Source organism: Dasypus novemcinctus, chromosome 4 (assembly GCF_030445035.2).
Source record: "Dasypus novemcinctus isolate mDasNov1 chromosome 4, mDasNov1.1.hap2, whole genome shotgun sequence".
NCBI classification, from domain to species: Eukaryota; Metazoa; Chordata; class Mammalia; order Cingulata; family Dasypodidae; genus Dasypus; species Dasypus novemcinctus.
The window spans coordinates 130,980,339-130,999,381 of NC_080676.1; the positions used below are offsets into that span (position 1 = coordinate 130,980,339).

General features: G+C 34.9%; 1 protein-coding gene across 6 annotated transcripts in view; it reads left to right on the forward strand.

The window, feature by feature from the left end:
- The window catches only part of LOC101417154 (multidrug resistance-associated protein 1-like), a 101,898-nt gene extending 91,386 nt beyond the window's left edge, over window positions 1-10,512 (forward strand). For all 6 annotated transcript variants that reach the window (XM_012526817.2, XM_004462648.3, XM_012526818.3 and 3 more), the window contains 7 exons: window positions 526-652; window positions 2,088-2,189; window positions 4,385-4,528; window positions 6,167-6,325; window positions 7,698-7,864; window positions 8,865-9,059; window positions 9,420-10,512. In XM_012526817.2, the coding sequence (XP_012382271.2) occupies window positions 526-652; window positions 2,088-2,189; window positions 4,385-4,528; window positions 6,167-6,325; window positions 7,698-7,864; window positions 8,865-9,059; window positions 9,420-9,546 (1,021 nt within the window). In that variant the 3' untranslated portion in view covers window positions 9,547-10,512. The remainder of the gene's footprint in view (window positions 1-525; window positions 653-2,087; window positions 2,190-4,384; window positions 4,529-6,166; window positions 6,326-7,697; window positions 7,865-8,864; window positions 9,060-9,419) is intronic.
- The last annotated feature ends 8,531 nt before the right edge of the window (window positions 10,513-19,043 follow it).

A 19,043-nucleotide genomic window follows, 5' to 3' on the forward strand; every position in this document is an offset into this window, starting at 1 on the left:
ATGCTATTAGAATTACTAATATTATTATACTTTTACAGATATGACTTTCTACGTGTATTTTTATATTTGCATAATATATTTTAATTGCCAACAATATTTTATGTTTTGAATTTGAAGTACTGATTTCACAAAAAGGAGAAAAATGAACTGTTAAATAGAATTGTAGTAGAGCACATTTTAGTTTTTAGAGACCAATTTCATTGTTTTTAGAAGTGTACATAATTAAGGAGATAATTGATTTTCCAACAGGGCTTTTAAACTACAGTGCATCATTTAACTGGTGTTCTTTGTTTTGCTTTTTAATTATAATTAAGTTTTAAGTCTGAAAAATTAAAATGTGTTTTTATGCAGAAGAATTCTTTAAGCCAGCCTCATTAAAGACAATCTTATGTTTGGTTGAGCTCCAAGTAAGGGGCAGAAAGAAAAAACCCAACAGTTGACAATGTTTACTTGGCAGTTCCCCAAGGAAAGTTTATGAAAACTTTTGCATCTCATTTACTTAGGAATATATTCCATTTATTACAGGTGGCTGTCTGTTAGACTTGAATTTCTTGGCAACTTAATGGTATTCTTTGCTGCACTGCTTGCTGTACTGGCTGGTGATTCCATAGATTCAGCAATAGTTGGCTTGTCCATATCCTATTCCCTAAATGTAAGTAATAATGATTTTGTGGTACATGAATGTTTATAATCCAATTAAATAAACTCTCTTCTCCTTTGGCTATCTGAATTATAGATTGCATTAACTAAGCAAGGAGAGACAAATCTAGATTACCCTGGAGGCTCATTTCTTCCCTTCCTTTAAGTAGCAGGAAGCTGGCTCAGCAGTTCAAAGTTACCTCAGAGAAATAATAGGCCAATATCCAAGGTTGAGCTCTGAACAACCAGGACACTCCTGTTATTACAAAGTTACCTAGAAGTTACCCACTCCTCTATTCTTATGGTATATAGAGTGTTACAAGAGCAGCATACCTGTGCACTGTAGCATGTCCAGCCTTGCCCAGCCTAGGCACAGAGATAATGGGAGCTCTGGGGAGAGTATCTGTTGCCCTGCTTCTCTGTAAGTTTTCCCTCAAATAGCGCTATTTTATATTTACTCTGCAAGGCACTAGTGGTATGAGAGAGTGCATGCCCCCTTGTACAATAGGGAATTCTTTAAACTGCTTAATCCAGTTCTGCAAGACCTAACAAGATACATCAAGGTGATTCTGATATATACTCTCAGTCCCTTATTCAAAACCTTTGAGGCCAACTGCATTTCATTATCCTGAATTTAGGGTTCTAGAGAGAGAATATGGTACCTATTTACATATAACACCCTCAACAGGGCCTGGGGAAGCATCCCATAATCAAACGTAACTATTTTTGTAGTAAAATGTGAACATGTACTCTAAGTGGGTTAAATAAACATTTTAAATAGCTCCATGTCACTTTAAGTCAGGTTGGCCCCCAAATGGATTAGCACCAAGCTTACCAAAAAAATCTTTGAATTGATGACACTATTTTGCTTTCAGAATTTGGTTTGGAGTTACAAACTGGAGTACCTACATTTAGAGGTAGGGCGAGAAGAAAGTAAATTTTTTTCTTTTTTTAAAGGGGCAGGAGTAGTCAGGAGGTTAGGAGAATTTTCCTTCTGATGTAAGGTAGTAGAGAATGACAAAGGTAACACTGTGAACCATTTTTTTTCCCACTTAGGATGCACATTTCTTGGCATATCTCATCAATCTTAGGTATTCACCATTCCCTACAATAAATGTAAATGTTTTTCAATATATGTTTGAATTTGTTCATTCTATATTCTGCCAAATAATTCCATTATTTGTGATATTAATGAGCTTAATATAAATACATGAATGTGTATAAATATGCTTATTTCTAAGGTGATCAAATAATCAAGAGATAAATTGTATTAAAAACTCTGAAGGGAGCAGGTGTAGATCACTGGTTGAGTGCCTGCTTACCATGTATGAGATCCTGGGTTCAATCCCTGGTACCTCCTAAAAAAACTCTGAAAAAAATAAAGTTTATTCACATTATGTTAAAGATTAAAGAACATGCATTAAGTTCTGTTGTTGTTTTTCCTTCAGATTACTCAGTCTCTGAATTTTTGGGTAAGGAAAGCATGTGAAATTGAAACTAATGCAGTTTCCATTGAAAGAGTTTGTGAATATGAAAATATGGATAAAGAGGTAAGCAATCCTAAGTAACTAATGAGTGGATGCAATATCAAAATATCTGAATGCACTTGAATTGACATTTAAAAAATAATTTTCAAATAAAACTGCATTTCTAAATTCATGTTGTAACATTCAGCATTTCAATGAAATTAAAACACAACTAGTTGTAAAATGGACCATTATTTTATATATCACTAAGAGAAAAAATCACTGGCAATTAAATTAGGATAATCTATAAGTGGTAAAATAGATCCCTATTTCAGTGATGTTATAAAATGAAATGCAATAATCTGTTTTCAATTTAAAAGGTACTGTGATATGCCTTCTACCAATGTAGGGTAAAAATATACAACCTATGATTATAACGTCGGGGAGATTTGATATCAGGAAAGAGTCTCATTATCGTTATGTCATAATTATTTAGAGTCTGTACAATTTTTGGTTTAACTGCAACTTCACTGCTTATACCTCCTCTTCCATTTACTACTCATCATTAGCATCAGTCTGTTTTGTTTCCTTTAATTTACTGTGATTTGTGAGGGAGAAGAATTAGGCCATTGATGGAGTATAATATTAGAGTTATCTGTATATTTTCTGCATCTGTCTATGAATTAAAAGGAAAGATAGTAAAAGTGACCTGACTTACACTTTGTGTGTCTTCTTCAATCACCTAAGAAGGTTCTAAATCCTCATATATCTAAGATATAGTTGTCCCTTCTCCAATTAAAAAGCTAACATTTCCACTTGTATTCTTAGTATCATCTCTTCATGTCTTCTTTAAAATCTTGCTTCATGTATCACCTCTCTAATCCCTACATAGTAGGATACACACACATATACACATTGCTCTTCTCAGTCTGTAAATAAACTATTTCCTATATCCTCAGAGTACTACCTGGACTTCAAATCCTCTTCTAATTTTCCAAGTTCTTGCCTACTACTTTTCATACGAATTTCATGAAAGATTAGTCTACCTTCACAATCTCTAGTTCCCAATATTCAATTTGCTCAGTTCAGGCTATTGTCATCTGATGACTAATATAAAATATAAATATTTTCTAAATGTATGTGTAATTAATATATATTGATTTCATATTAGAAAAAGACAATTATGTTTCGTATTTATGTATATATTTACATAATAAAGTAAAACTGTAATTCGATGCAAGTTGGGTGTATATACTGTTCCAAAATGTCTTGATGTGAAAGAGATAAATTTGTCCAGTTAATCCTATTCACTCTACCACCCCATTTCTCTGCTCCCAGTTTACTGCAGAATTTCTTGGAAGAGTTACCTGTACTTGCCTCTAATCCTTCTTCTTTCATTCTTTTATGGGCTCTCTGCAAACAGGTTTTCCATCCTACCACTCCACTGAAATGGCCCTTGTCAAGATTTCCAATGGTGTGTCCTCAATTTTCACTTTAGCTGATTTATCATTTGTCACTGGTGATCACTCCCTGTCCCATGCAGACACCATCCCTCACTGCCCAGGCACCACACTCTCCTGAGTTTTGAGTTTTCTTCTACATGCTGTTGTTATTCAAATATGCCAAGCAGGGCCCTGTCTCTGGTCTTCAGCTCATGTACTTAGGTCCCTTGGCCTAGAATGTTCTTCCACCTATATCCACATGGCTTGCTCCCTCTCCATGTCTAGTCAAGCCTTTCTTAAACAACCTGACTACCCTTCCTATTCCTTGTCTTCCAAAGCTTTATCACCATCTAACATTCTACATATGCTATGTCGTTCTTTTTGTCTTCCCTCACCATGGGGTATGCTTCATAAGAACAGATATTTTTATCTGATTTGATCACTGCTAAATCTCCAGCAAATGAAATAATGACTGACATAGTAAATAGCCAGTATTTGGAGAGTAAATGAATGAATGAATGAATAAACTGTCCTCGTATCAGCTAAAATTTCAGTTTACTTTCAGCACTTTTACAGGGTTTTATAAGGTTCTTAATAACTGGATAGGAGATTGGACATCTTTCACCTCTACAGAAATATGTCTAAGATTTTCTTGTAACTAGATGAGAAGTTTTATGTTGGTAATGTTTAAAACCATTTTCAGAAAATTATAATATCTACAAATGTTTTTTATCAATTATCTTCACTTTTGTTTACAAGCATGAAAATTAGAGGTTTTTTGGGGGAAGGGGCTTTTTTTTATAATTATAGAATAAAGAATATTTCTTTTGTTTTAAGGCACCCTGGATAATGTCTAGAAGGCCTCCGTCACATTGGCCTAATAAAGGGATAGTGGAATTTATTGATTATCAGGCTCGATATCGAGATGATCTTGGTTTAGCATTACAAGACATCACTTTCCGGACTCATGGGGAAGAGAAGGTACCATATGTTTTTGAAATATTTTTTACGTTCCCTTTTATCTGAGTACATTCATTTGTAAAGCTAAAGTCTAAAACAATTCTGAATAGAAAACAGTCTTTTGTGTCAAATTTTATATAAAATGAATGTGATTGGTGTGTGCAGAATAATTTTTTCCTCTATAAAAGAAAAAAAGTTTTTTCAAGTGACTCAAAGCTATTGTGAAACATTTTAGTAAACTTTACTTTTTATTTCTTCTATAAAGTGAATTGCAACAGTAAGATAATGGTTATCTTAAATATAGCAAATCCATAGATAGAATATTTGTGTAGTCAATAATATCAGTTTTTTTCAAGACTATTTAATGAGATGGGAGAAATGCTTGAAATGTAACTTAATATTAAAAACTACATACAAAACTGTCGATAAATATAATATAAATTTTGTGTTTTTAAAAGCAGATAGGGAGTGGGGGTGGGGTATATAAAAACCTCGTATATTTTAATGTAACATTTTTTGTGATCTATGTGTCTTTTTAAAAAAAGACAATTAAATCAAAATTTTAAAAATTTTAAAAAGGTATACATATTAGCAAAAATAATAGAATATTATAAAACATAAATAGTGATTATCTCGAGGTGATGGGAGTTCTTTATACTTTCCTACTTTCCCAAAATGTTTTATAAAGACATATTTCTCTAATCAGAAAAATATTTTTGAAATAACTAAAAGCAAAAAAATCCAAATAGCAATGTCCTGCTTTTCCCTTTTCAGAGAGAGACCTGTCTTTTATAACCTCACATACCCATTTTTCTAATGCTCTAAACCAGATCCACTGCTGTGATCTCAAGAACAGAGAGCTTTTTGGAACAAATGAAATTATTGTGGAATTTTGATTACCCCAATTCGTTCAACAGTCTCCTGGTTTGTCTGCTTTATTTTGTCAGATTTAAGATTTAAGATTTTTTGTCAGGACAAACCAACCATCTTAATGTTCTTCATATTAGTGCCAAGACATGACTCAGCAGCCGGAAGAGATGGTTTTACTTCTTATGGCCAGAGGAACATGCTCAGTTGCTGGGATATTGATGACAAGCTGATTATTTTGGCTAGATGACCAAGCGCCTAAAACAGAAGCATTGTCCATGGCCACTTTCAGTAGTTTTAATGCAATAGTTGTTTTGATATGTCAGAGAAATTTATAGGCATTCCTTTGGGTTTTTTGGCTATCTGGCAAAGGGGTCTGGCCCTTTGTCTGTTTGTTTTAGGGGAGGGATGGTACAGACAGCCACTTTGTGGAAGTCCTAGTAATGCCACCTTATTGTCAGTGCCTTCTTTACCCACACTCTTTGTGGTTTGTCCAGGGTAGTTCAGTGCCAACCTACTCTTTCTGGGTCTGCTGGAGTTCTCTTAGGTAGTAACACAATTACTCAAAACTAGAAGAAAAATACATATATGCCAAAGATTTTCCTGTGAGTAAGGAGTGTCGGTATAGCAGACTGATCCTTCGGAGTCATATTACATCTTCCATGCTGGTCAAAGTTGTTCTATTTGGCAAAATTAAATCCAACTGACCCAATATCTAAGATATTTGTTGTCAGTGCATAGGTCCTATTCTCTTACATTCTCTTGCAAACTATTTGTAATCATTCATTACAGATTGGAATTGTGGGAAGGACTGGAGCAGGTAAATCAACACTATCAAATTGCTTATTTAGAATTGTAGAGAGATCAGGAGGCAAAATTATTATCGATGGAATTGATATATCAACTATTGGACTGCATGACCTTCGTGGCAAACTTAATATTATTCCACAGGTAAATCCATTTTTGTTTATAGTCTTATTTTTAGCTCAGCCCAGAGAAACTTCTTTCTCTCTCTCTCTCTTTTTACAATTTGTTCCTTTCAAGAACATAAATCATTTTTGGAAGCCAGGTAATTTTAAATGTGTTATGAAAAATCCACCTGGTAATTGAATCCTATTAAAGGCCTTTACTCTAAAGCACTCTTCCTAATGGCATTTATCCATTTGAAAAACAGGTACATCTCTTTGAAACTTTCCATCATAAGAGTAAATACAAATACAATTCAAATGAAAAGATTAGACTGAAAATGCTTTGCTATTTTTTTTAAAGAAAAAATAAAAATTAAAGAGGCCTTTGATTAATCAATAGTTTGAGTATAGGATTTTGATGACTCTTCTATATTTAAAGTTTAGAAACATAAATTTTAAAAAGGACAATAATTCATTTAAGTTTTTTCCTCAAGTCCTTTCATTTGTCCATCTGTAGAATCTAAGGAAACTGAACATTAACAAATATACGCATTGGCTCACGAACATGTCTGTATTTTTTAAAATGGCTTATTCAGTTGAATTTTAGAGAAAAATTATTTTCTAATCATTTATGTGATATCTGTATGTTACCTTCTAAAAGTATCTCAAAGTACTAAAATATTTTTGCCATATTGTTTAGATATATACTTGTATTAGTGAAATTATTCTGAAGCAAATTTGAGTAAACTCTAGAATTCTGGCAGGGTTAAAATACAGTAGCAACAAGAGACATAGTCATTCCTCTCTTATAAATAAATACAGATGAAGTAAAATAAAGGAGACATTAGTAATTTCTCTTTTATAAATACAGATGTACTAAAATACAGTTTTACTAGACATCTTGGTGGAGTGGAAAGAGCATGGAGGTAACCCTCTTTGAATTCTGTTCAACCACTTATCTTCATTGTGGCTATGGATGAGAGCCCTTTGAAACTTCCAGTTCACTGTCTATAAAATGGTGGTATTAATATTTATCTTTCTGGGTTGGTGTGCTGATTGATTATACATACATACATACATATATATCTATATATATTATGCTGTGTTGTATTATAGCATGTAGAAATATATTTATATTATTATATCCCTGACTAAGTAGAAGTTATCATTATTATTAATGTGGTTGTTGATATTGTTAATAGGGGAGGAGAAAGAGAATCAGGATGCTTTTAGCAATTTAATTTTAGTTAATTCTGATTCTATACTATTTTTTTTAAATAAAAAATGAATGTGGTGTTATAGTAGGTTGGATCATTTTGCTTTTTCTTTACTTGTTTACTTAGTCCAGTTTTTAAAAGGAATATATGCATACCTCCTGTGAATGTAACGTTACAGGTGCCTACCTTATTCTTTAGGACCCTGTTTTATTCTCTGGAACCCTTCAAATGAACCTGGATCCTCTGGAAAAGTATTCTGATGGTGAGCTGTGGGAGGTGTTAGAATTGTGTCACCTAAAAGAGTTTGTGCAGTCGCTTCCCAGGAAGCTGCTGCATGAGATTTCAGAAGGTGGTGAAAACCTCAGGTAAGCTACTAAGAGCAGAGCTTGCTCCAGTTAATCATTGCATGCTCTTTAGAAGCTTGAAATGGCCTCAAAGGGAAATTGTTCCTGAGCCACCAAGGAGCTTGTTTGATCTGATCAAAATACACCATTGCTTATTTCCTCTAGAGAAGAGGGTCAAGGAATAAAATGGTAGCTGCAGCCTTGGAAACTAATGGTGAAAGGGAAAAAAAATATTAAAAAAAAAAGCTACCTACTACATCACTATCTAATTATTAAATTTAATCTTACTATAAAGATTAATAGCCATCTTCCTAAATTTACTTATAGCAAATTTTGTTGTAAGGGGCTACTTTTTCTTCATCACTGTTTGATATTGGTATCTTGTGCTAGTCCCCTTCATGAGATCACAGACATAATAAAGGGACCCAGACCTCCTTAAGACCTGCACAGCATGACACTAACCTCTTTGATCACTCACACCCTTCTTCTCTTGCTTAGGCCACCTGGCCCCCTTGCTGTTTCACAAGAATGCCTGGCCAGTTCCTTTTGGCCTTTGCGATTTTCCATATGCTAGTCCCTTTGTTTGGAACATTCTTCCCTTAGAAATCTGCATGGCTCACTCTCCATTCTCTTCAGATTTTGACTCAATAGGCAATTTCTCCCTGTTTAAATTCTTCTTAGGGCTTATTGTAAACATTTGATATATAAAATATATCATTGTATACTTATATATTCTTGTACTACACTCTTACTGTCTTTTTACTATGCATTTCACTCAATTATCTTGCTTATTTATTCTGTCACACCCATTAGAATATAAGCTTTCCACGGACATGTTCATTGCTGTATTCCTAGAACCTGGATGAGTGCCTGGCACATAGCAGTCAATTGATAAATATTTGTTGAGAAAGAAAGAATGTGTGGCTAGAAATAGAATGAATAACAGTCTAATCAGAATTTTAGAACAGAAAGGATGTGGCCATAAAGGTAAGCTGTTGAAATTATTTTACTCTTTTGACAGTGTTGGACAACGGCAGCTTGTCTGTCTTGCTCGTGCTTTGCTTCGAAAAACAAAAATTCTCATTTTGGATGAGGCAACAGCTTCCATCGATTTTGAGACTGATAACTTGGTGCAGACCACAATCAGGAAGGAGTTTTCTGATTGCACCATTCTGACGATTGCTCACAGACTGAATTCTATTATTGATTCAGACAGGTTTGTTTAAATTCTCCTTCAGAAATAAAACAATTTCTCCATAGATAGACATGGGGCATACAAAACATGTTTAATTACTTTCCATTAATAAACAATCTTATCTGTGCTGAGAGATACAATTTTTTTTTCCTAATGGTATGGAGGATAGTTTCCAAAGTAATTAGAAAAAAAGTTAGTGTTAAAGGAATTACATTAGAAAGCTTGATTTCTTTCCTGAGCTAAATAAATAGTACCTATATTTTATACTGAAATAACTATAACTCACACAGTGATCTAAACCTTACATTTGCAATGCCAAAAAAGATGAGGTGGAAAATTGATTATAGCATATTATCTGACTGGTTTCTCTTCATGTTGCAGAGTACTTGTTCTAGACTCTGGAAGGATTGTTGAATTTGAAGCACCACAGCATTTAATGCGTGAGAAAGGACTTTTCTTCGAAATGATAACAGAAGCTGGAATAACACGATTCAGGGACAAAAAATAAATAATTTCAGCTATGTATTGATTATACAGAATAAGAGACAGTGTGTTAGCATTTTAAAAATAATGAGCAGGAGAAACATGCACAGGCAGGCCCCTGGCTACAAGTTGGCACAAATGCCTGTGGGCACCATAAGAGCACCCTACCTTTTCTTCCATTCATGCCATCTGGAATGCCCACTTTCTCCACATTGCCCAAAGTAGTAAATGCCTCTTAACCTTTAAGTCTCTATGACTTTGTGCAGTAATAACCTACTCTACAAAGCTTCCCCTGCCCCTGGTCTGATTTTTTGCTCTTTTCTTTGTTCTCACTAGATTCATGTATATACCTTGATTATGGCAGGAGCCATACTCTACTTCTTTTGCTTGCTTGTCTCACCACCCTATCCACCCTCCCCCCCGGCAACACACATACTAGATAAAGCTACTTGAAGGCAAATGCCCAGTTTTCGTCAAGTCTTTGCATATTTGGTTCCCAGCAAAGGGCATGCCACAAAGTTGATACACAACAAACATTTGTGGAATGAATAATTGTTTTATGAATGAGAGTAATATGATATAGGTGCTTATATAAAATATGTGTTAGCTATGTTAGAGTTTATGGAGTCAGGGAAATAACACTGACTCATTCAGCTGCTTTTGGGAAAGTATAATTATATACTAAATGAATTTTATGATCTGCTTTATTTAAAAATGTCATAATATTTTTACTATTTATTTTTGAATGAAGCACTAATATTTTCTATAAAACATATTTGACTGGATCAACTTTAATGTGTTATGTACCAGACTATATATGTTCAGCTTAATATTGTTGATTGTAATACTAATTATATTTTAGGAACTTTCTAATTAAGTAATTTTATGTACTGGAATGATATTTCCCTAAATTCCCCTTCGGATTTGAAGTATTCAGACTTCAATGGTATTTTCCTTTCAAGGTGGTTGTAATAAAATATTTTAATGAGTCTTTTTTGTTTAATCTTCTGTTTTACCTATTTATTTTATCCTCCTTTTTTCCTTTCTATTTACTCATACAAACTTGGTTCATTCCTTGGGGATATTTATGAAAAGTGATCTTAAGCTATAAAACCCTATATTATCTAAAGACTTGTCCCATTAGAATGTAAGCTACTTGAAGTGTTGACCTTCCTTTACAACAGGGTTTCTTCACAAGGGGTCTGTGAACTTGAATTGAAATTCAAAAAAATATTATTCTTGTGAAGATGTATTGTTGTGGGTGTGATATATTTATTAAATAATACACAGTATAGAGTGGACTTAATAAGGGGTCCATGGTTTTTACCTGAATGGCAAAGGGGTCCATGGAACAAATAAGGTTAAGAACCCCTGAAGTGCCTACCACTATGCTTTGTACACAGTAAACACTAAATAAATATTTGCTGAGTTCTGTTACGAGATCTAGATGTTTCATTAGTATCAGTTAAGAGGTATGTAGCCTGCTTACTGTTACAATTTTAGCAAATTAACTTCAACAATTACCATAATTTAAAAATTTAATGGTATATCAGCAGTAGAATGGATAAATTATGGTATATTCATACAGTGGAAACTTATATAGCTAAGAGAATGAATGTACAACAGCTACACACAACAACATGGATAACTCACAAGTATAATGTTGAGTGAAAGAAGCCAGACACTAAAGAATATTATTATATGATTCCATGATTCCAAATATATTTAAAAAATAAAATAAGGAAAAACTAATCTATACAATTAGAAGTTGAGATACTGTCCCTTGGTGGGGAGGAGTAATGATTAAAAGCCACACAACCTGGGCCTCTGGGATAATGGTTATGTTCTGTTTCTTGATATAGGTATTGATTCAGTTAATGAAAACTCATCATTTTATGTATGTGTACACACATACATAAAACACTTAAAGAGTACAAATAAACCAGTGATAAAATAAACATAAAAAATGACTAATGGCCAAAATTACTTAAAGATAATTTTACTGTGCTTTGAGTAATTCATATTTCATTCTGTTTTTAATTATTCAATTAAGTTTGTTCACTCAATGAAGCACAATAGAGGTATTCAAAATGACTAGATTATAGAGAGGTAGTACATTTGAATTAAGAAACAATGTTTATTCAATGATTGTCTCGTTTGTGTAAAAAATTAACTTCAAAATTGATTAGTAAACTAAATAATGATTAGAAGTTTCATATACAAAAATATTTGCCTTAGCTGATGGAAGTAAAATCCAAAATAGCATTAAGTTGACTTCTTTCAGGTTAATGAGAATATATATTACTGAAAGGCCACCATGTGTCAGGTGATGTGCAAGTCATTGGAATCATTTGTCACTTTCAATCCTCAGTAAAGGATACAAGAAGAGTATTATTATCAACCCTATTTTACTGAAAATGATACTAAGATTCCAAGAGGATCTTAACCAATAAAAGTCCAGTCCATGTGACTATAAAATCGATGATACTCTTTTTCAGTTTGCTACCAAGATATTTCATTTCTAGCAGAGCCTCTTAAAAAAGAGTCTGTAATTCAGGAATGGGAGAGGTTGTCACACTAACAGCTTTGTGACATAATAAATGGAACTGAAGTCAAGGCATGGACAGGGTGAGCTTCTTCAAAAATAGAATTGGTTTGAACCATATGAAGTAGCCAATTTTCTAGGTCAAAAAATGGTTGAATAATAGAAATTTTATATATTTCTGAACACAGCTTTGATATCAAACTCAATGGTAAGATTTACTGTTGTATTTTAATATGTGTGCAAATACTATTCTACCTGACCTAGAGGGTTTTCTTTTAGAACAAATAATCAAGAAAACTACAATAAGAAAGTATTATAGTAGTGTTTTAATTTCCTTGTCTGCTCAAGCAAATACCATGCAATGGGGCAGCTTAAACAATGGGAATTTATTAACTCATGGTTTAGAGGCTAGAAAAACGTCCAAATCAAGGCATCATCAAGGGGATGATGTAAAAAAAAAGTAAAAAAAAAAAAAAGAAAGTGTGTCTGCATGGCAAGCCAGTGCCTATATGGTGAACCAAGTGCCTATGCAGCAAGCTGAGGGTCTGTGTGGTGAGCCAGGTGCCTGCATGGGAAGCCAGTGTCCCCGCAAGTGAGTCATGGAGCAAGAGGAAGACAACAAAAAGAGAACGAAGGTGAGCGTCAAGGTGAAGTACCACAAAAACCAGGAACTGACATGGCACGGGTGACAGGGAACCTCTCTCCACATCAGAGGTCCCCAGGATTGAATCCTGGTGAATCCTAGAGGAGAAAAAAGTGAGAAGAGAAGGAAAAAAGAAATAGATACAGAAGATCACACAGAGAATGGACACGGACAGCAAAAACAACAGGGCAGGGAAGGGACAGGGGAGGGGAGGGGGAAATGAATAAAACCTTTAAAAAAAAAAGGAAGATTAACATCACAGTAAAGTCACATACAGAACACAGGGGACTCCTGTATACCCAACACCCTCCCTGTTTTTCTCCCTTCCCATAACAATAGCCTTATATTTGGATGGTACATTTGTTACAACTGATGTATAAATATTGAAATATAGCCACTGACCATGATCAATGGTTAACATTATGGTCTACACTCTAGACCATATATTTTATAAATTTTTGATGAAATTCAACATGGCCTGTACCTTCATTGCAAGATCACGCAGAACATTTCCATTGCCCTCAAAATATCCCCTCTTCCATCTACTCTATTTCTCCTCCTCCCCTTGGAGCCCAAGGCAACGACCAGGTTTCAGTCCTCAGAGGACTAGATTCATAATTACTTGCAACAATAATAAGGGCTTGACACACTGGTCTGTCCTCCCATATTAGGAACCACTCATGCTCTTGAGAGATACCCATCCCTCTGTTTGAGAACATATGGGACTTCCCAGAATGAAAGCCAAACTCCTTCCTGCTCATTTTGTGAGCTAATACAAAACACGATGACAAAATTATCACTTGCACATTCTCTAGAAGAATGCCCCAGGTGCACCCTGTCTCAAATGCCCCCCCATCCAACACCCTAAACCAGTATCCTTTCCTGTCATATTGCCAAAAGAGCTTTCCCAAAATTGTAGTTTCAGCCACATATCCGCCAATCCCCAGTATTCACCTGCTCCCTCCCCCAACCCTACCCCAGTTCCATGGACTGTCCTACCGACCCTCCCACCCTAACCCTTGTCAAACTTGCATCACCCAATCCAACAGTATCACTACACCCCTGTTATATCCCTTCACTGCATAACTACTCACTTCCACCTTATCATAGATTTTGCCCTTATGGGTGTTAGCTCACAACCTTCTTCTCCATTTCTAATTCCTATAAAACTGTATTCCAGACTCTAGCTCTCTGAGTCTGCTTGATTTACTTAATTCATATCAGTGAGGTCATATAATATTTGACCCTCAATGCCTGGCTTGCTTCACTCAACATAAGGTCCTCAAGATTCATCTCTGTTGGGAAACGGACTTTGGCCCAGTGGTTAGGGCATCCGTCTACCACATGGGAGGCCCGCGGTTCAAGCCCCGGGCCCCCTTGACCCGTGTGGAGCTGGCCCATGCGCAGTGCTGATGCGCACAAGGAGTGCTGTGCCACACAGGGGTGTCCCCCGCGTAGGGGAGCCCCACGCGCAAGGAGTGCACCCATAAGGAGAGCCGCCCAGCGCGAAGGAGGGAGCAGCCTGCCTAGGAATGGTGCCGCCCACACTTCCTGTGCTGCTGACGACAACAGAAGCGGACAAAGAAACAAGACGCAGCAAAAAGACACAGAAAACAGACAACCAGAGGAGGGGAGGGGAATTAAATAAATAAAAATAAATCTTTAAAAAAAAAAAATTCATCTCTGTTATCCCACGTGTTAGTACTATATTCCTTCTTACAGCTGAGTAATATTCCATTGTATGTATATACCACATTTTCTTTATCCATTCATCTGTTGATGGGCATTTGGGTTGATTCCAACTTTTATCAACAGCGAATAATGTTGTAATGAACATTAGTGATGTATTCATTCCTTGTTCATGTCCTTGTTTTTAATTCTTCTGGATATATACCCAGCAGTGGTATTGTTGGATCACATGGCAGATCTATAGTTAGTTTTTTGAGGAACTTCCAAATTGTCTTCCACAATGGCTGGACCATTCTACATTCCCACTGGCAGTGGATGAGAGTTCCCATTCCGTCTCATCCTCTCCAATACTTTCAGTCAACCGGTTTTTCTTTTAATCACTGCCAGTCTAATGGGTGTAAGATGATATATGATTGTAGTTTTGATTTGCATTTCCCTAATAGCCAGTGGTGTTGAGCATATTTTCATGGGCTTTTTAGCCATTTGTATTTCTTCTTTGGAGAAGTGTCTGTTCAAATCCCTTGCCCATTGTTTAAGTGGGTTTTTTCTCTTTTTATTTTTGAGATATAGGATTTCTTTATATACACTGGGTATTAGGCTCCTAATAGATACATAGTTACCAAATATTTTCTCCCATTGAGTAGGCTATCTCTTCACTTTCTTGACAGACTCCTTTGATATGCAAAAGTTTTTAATTTTGAGGAGGTTCCATTTAACTTTTTTCTTTTGCTGCTCATGCTTTAGATGTGAAGCTCATGAAATTATCTCCTAGTAAAAGGACCTGTAGATGCTTTCCTACATTATTTTCCAAGATCTTTATGTTCTTGGCTCTTAAATTTAGATCTTTGATCCATCTTGAGTTGATTTTTGTATGAGTTGTGAAATGGTGTTCTCTCTCATTCTTTTGCATAAGGATATCCAGTTCTCCAAGCACCATTTGTTGAAGAGGCCATTCTCTGCCAGTTGAGTGGGCTTGGTGGCCTTGTCGAATATCAGATGACTGTATATGCAAGGATCTATATCAGAACTCTCAATTTTGTTCCATAGATTGTTATGTCTATGCTGTGCCAATATTGTGCAGTTTTGACCACTGTAGCTTTGTAATATATTTTAAAGTCAGGTAGTGTGATTCCTCCTATTTCACTTCTCTTTTTCAATATGTCTTTGCCTATTCAGGGCCTCTTGCCCTTCCAATAAATTTCATAGTATTTACAATTTGGTATTTTAAAAATGCTGTGCTGATTTTTATTGGGATTGCATTAAATTTGTAGTTCAGTTGGGTAGGAGAGACATGTTAATGATGTTTAGTTTTCCCAACCATGACATATTCTTCCATTTATTTAAGTCTCCTTTGATTTACTTTAACAGTGATGTGTACTTTTCTGTGTATAAGTAGTTTACATCTTTAGTTAAATTTATTCCTAGGTATTAGATTCTTTTAGCTGCTATTGTAAACAGGATTTTTTTTCTTGATTTCCTCCTCAGATTGCTTCTTATTGGTGTACAGAAATGCTACACCAATAGCATTCTGTGCACTGATCTTATAACCTTAACTTTACTGAATGCATTTATAAGCTCTAGAAACTTTGTTGTAGATTTCTCAGGACTTTCTATGTATACAATGTTGTCTGCAAATAGTGAAATTTTGACTTCTTCCTTTACAATTTGGATGCCTTTTATATCTTTTTTCTTGCCTAAGTGCTTGTGCAAGTACTTCTAACACAATGTTATATAGGAGCAGTGATAGTGGGCATCCTTGTCTTGTTTTCAATCTTAGAGGGAAAGCTTTTAGGATTTCACCATTGTATATGATGCTATCTGTGGTTTTTCATATATACCCTTTATCATGCTGAGGAAATTTCCTTCTATTCCTATTTTTTGCAGTGTTTTTATCAAGAAAGGGTGCTATATTTTGTTGAATGCCTTTTCTGCATCTATAGAGATAATCATGTGATTTTTTTCTTTCAATTTGTTTATGTGGACTACATTGATTGATTTTCTTATGTTGAACCATCTTTGCATACCAGGGATGAAAACCCACTTGTTCACAGCGCATAATTCATTTGATGTGTTATTTAACTGTGATTAGCAAGTTATTTTGTTGAGAATTTTAGCATCTAAGTTCATTAGGGAGATTGAACTGTAATTTTCCTTTTTTTGTGGTGTCTTTGTTTGGCTTTGGTATTAGGGTAATGTTGGCATCATAGAATGTGATAAGCATTGTTCCTTCTACTTCTAATTTTTGCAAGAGTTTAAGTGGGATTGGTGTTATTTATTTCCAGAATGTTTGGTATAATTCATCCATGAAGACATCTGGTCCTGGGCTCTCCTCAGTTAAGATGTTTTTGATGATTAATTCAATCTCATTACTTGTGATTGATTTGTTGAGTTCGTCAGTTTCTTCTTTGATCAATGTAGGTTCTTTGTGTATTTCTAGGAATTTGTCGATTTCTTCTAAATTATCCTTCTTGTTTGGCATATAAGTTTTCAAAGTATCCTCTTATGTTACTCTTTATTTCTGTGAGGTCAGTGGTGATATCCCCTTCCTCGCTTCTTATTTTGTGTATTTGCATTTTCTCTCTTTTTTTCTTTGTTAGTCGAGCTAAGGGTTTGTCAGTGTTATTGATCTTCTCAAAGAACAAGCTTTTCATTTTGTTTATTTTTTCTAGTGCTTTTTTATTTTCAGTTTCATTTAGCCCTGCTCCAATCTTCGTTATTTCCTTCTTTCTACTTCCTTTGTGGTTAGTTTGTTGTTGTTTTTCTAAGTCCCCTAGGTTTGCAGTTAGGTCTTTGATTTTAGCTTTTCTTCTTTGTTGTAATTTCTCAACCCACTGTTTGTCTAAGAGTGTGTTGTTTAACTTCCGTGTCTTTATGCCTAATCTGGTTCTCTGGCCCTTACTGATTTCTAGCTTTATTCCATTCTGGTCAGAGAAATTACTCCATACAACTTCAATCTTTCTGAATTCATTGAGAGTTGTTCTGTGGCCTAACATGTGGTCTGTCTTGGATAATGATTCATGTGCACTTGAAAAGAAAGTACATCCTGCTGTATTTGGGTATACTGTTCTGTATATGTCTATTAGGTCCAGATCCTCTAATGTATTATTCAAAGTCTTTGTTTCTTTATTGGTTCTCTGTTGATATGTTCTGTCTAATGGTAATAATGGTGTATTAAAGTCCCCCACTATAATTGTAGAGTCATCTATTTCTCCACTTAGTTTTTCCAGTGTTTACCTAATGTGTTTTAATAGAGGCTAAATGTTTATGACTTCTTTCTTCTTAAAAATTTGCCCCTTTTACCAATATACAGTGTCTACCTTTGTCTCTTAAAATTTTTGCATTTAAAGACTATTTTGTCCAATATTAGTATAGCTACTCTTACCCTTCTTTGATTGTTGTTTCCTTGTAAAATTGTTTTCCAGCCATTCACTTTCATCCTCCTTGAATCCCTGGGTCTAAGGTGGGTTTTTTGTAGACACCATATAGATGAGTCATATTTCCTTATCCATTCTGCCAATCTGTCTCTTCAGTAATGAGTTTAATTCATTAACCTTCAGTGTTATTACTGTCAAGGAATTACTTACATTAGCCGTATTTTCTTTGGGTTTATGTATGTCACATGTTGTTTTTGTTTCTCTTATTTTTTATGTTTTGTTTTTCTTACATTCTCCTCCAACTCTCCCTCTCTTGTTTTTTTCCTTTCAACATGCCACACTTCCTTTAGTATTTCTTGAAGGGCAGGTTTCCTAATGGCATATTCTCCTAAATTCTGTTTATCTGTGAATATTTTGAATTCTCCATCATTTTTGAATGCTAGCTTTGCTGGATAGAGAATTCTTGGCTGGAAGTTTCTTCTTTTAGCAGCTTAACTATGTCATACCACTGCCTACTTGCCTCCATGGTTTTAGATGAGAGATCAGTAGTTAATCTTATTGAGCTTCCCTTGTAAGTAATGGTTTTCTTTTCTCTTGCTGCTTTGAGCATTGGACAATTTGAAAAGTATATGTCTTGGAGTAGGCCTGTTGGAATATTTACTTTTTGGGGTGCCCTGCACTTCCTGAACATATACATCCAACTACCTCAATAGGGTTGAGAAGTTTTCAGCTATTATTTCTTCCAACACTCCTTCTATCCATTTTCCCTTCTCTTCTCCCTCTGGGATACCTATAATGCATATGTTTGAGTGTGTTGTATTGTCACTCAGATCCCTAAGTCCCTGCTGGATTTTTTTCTATCTTTTTATCTATCCGTTCTAATATCTGTTTGATTTCAGATGTACTCTTTCTCACAAAGCTAATTCTTTCCTCTGCCTGTCATATCTGCTGTTATATGCTTCCAGTATATTTTTGATTTCTTGGATTGTGCCTTTCATCACTATCTTATCCATTATCTTTTTACGTGTGTTTGCAATTTCTTCAGTATGTTTTCCCAGTGTCTTCTTAATATTGTTAATTTCTCCCTTTACTTCATTAAGTTGGTTCATGTATTTGTTTGGAGAGCTCTGATTAGTTGTTACATTTTCTGCATCTCCTGGTTTTCAGTTTGTTCATTGGACTGGGCCATGTCTTCCTGTTTCTTAGTATGGTTTATACTTTTTTGTTGGTGTTCAGGCATCTCTTTATCTTAATGGGTTTATTCAGTTGAT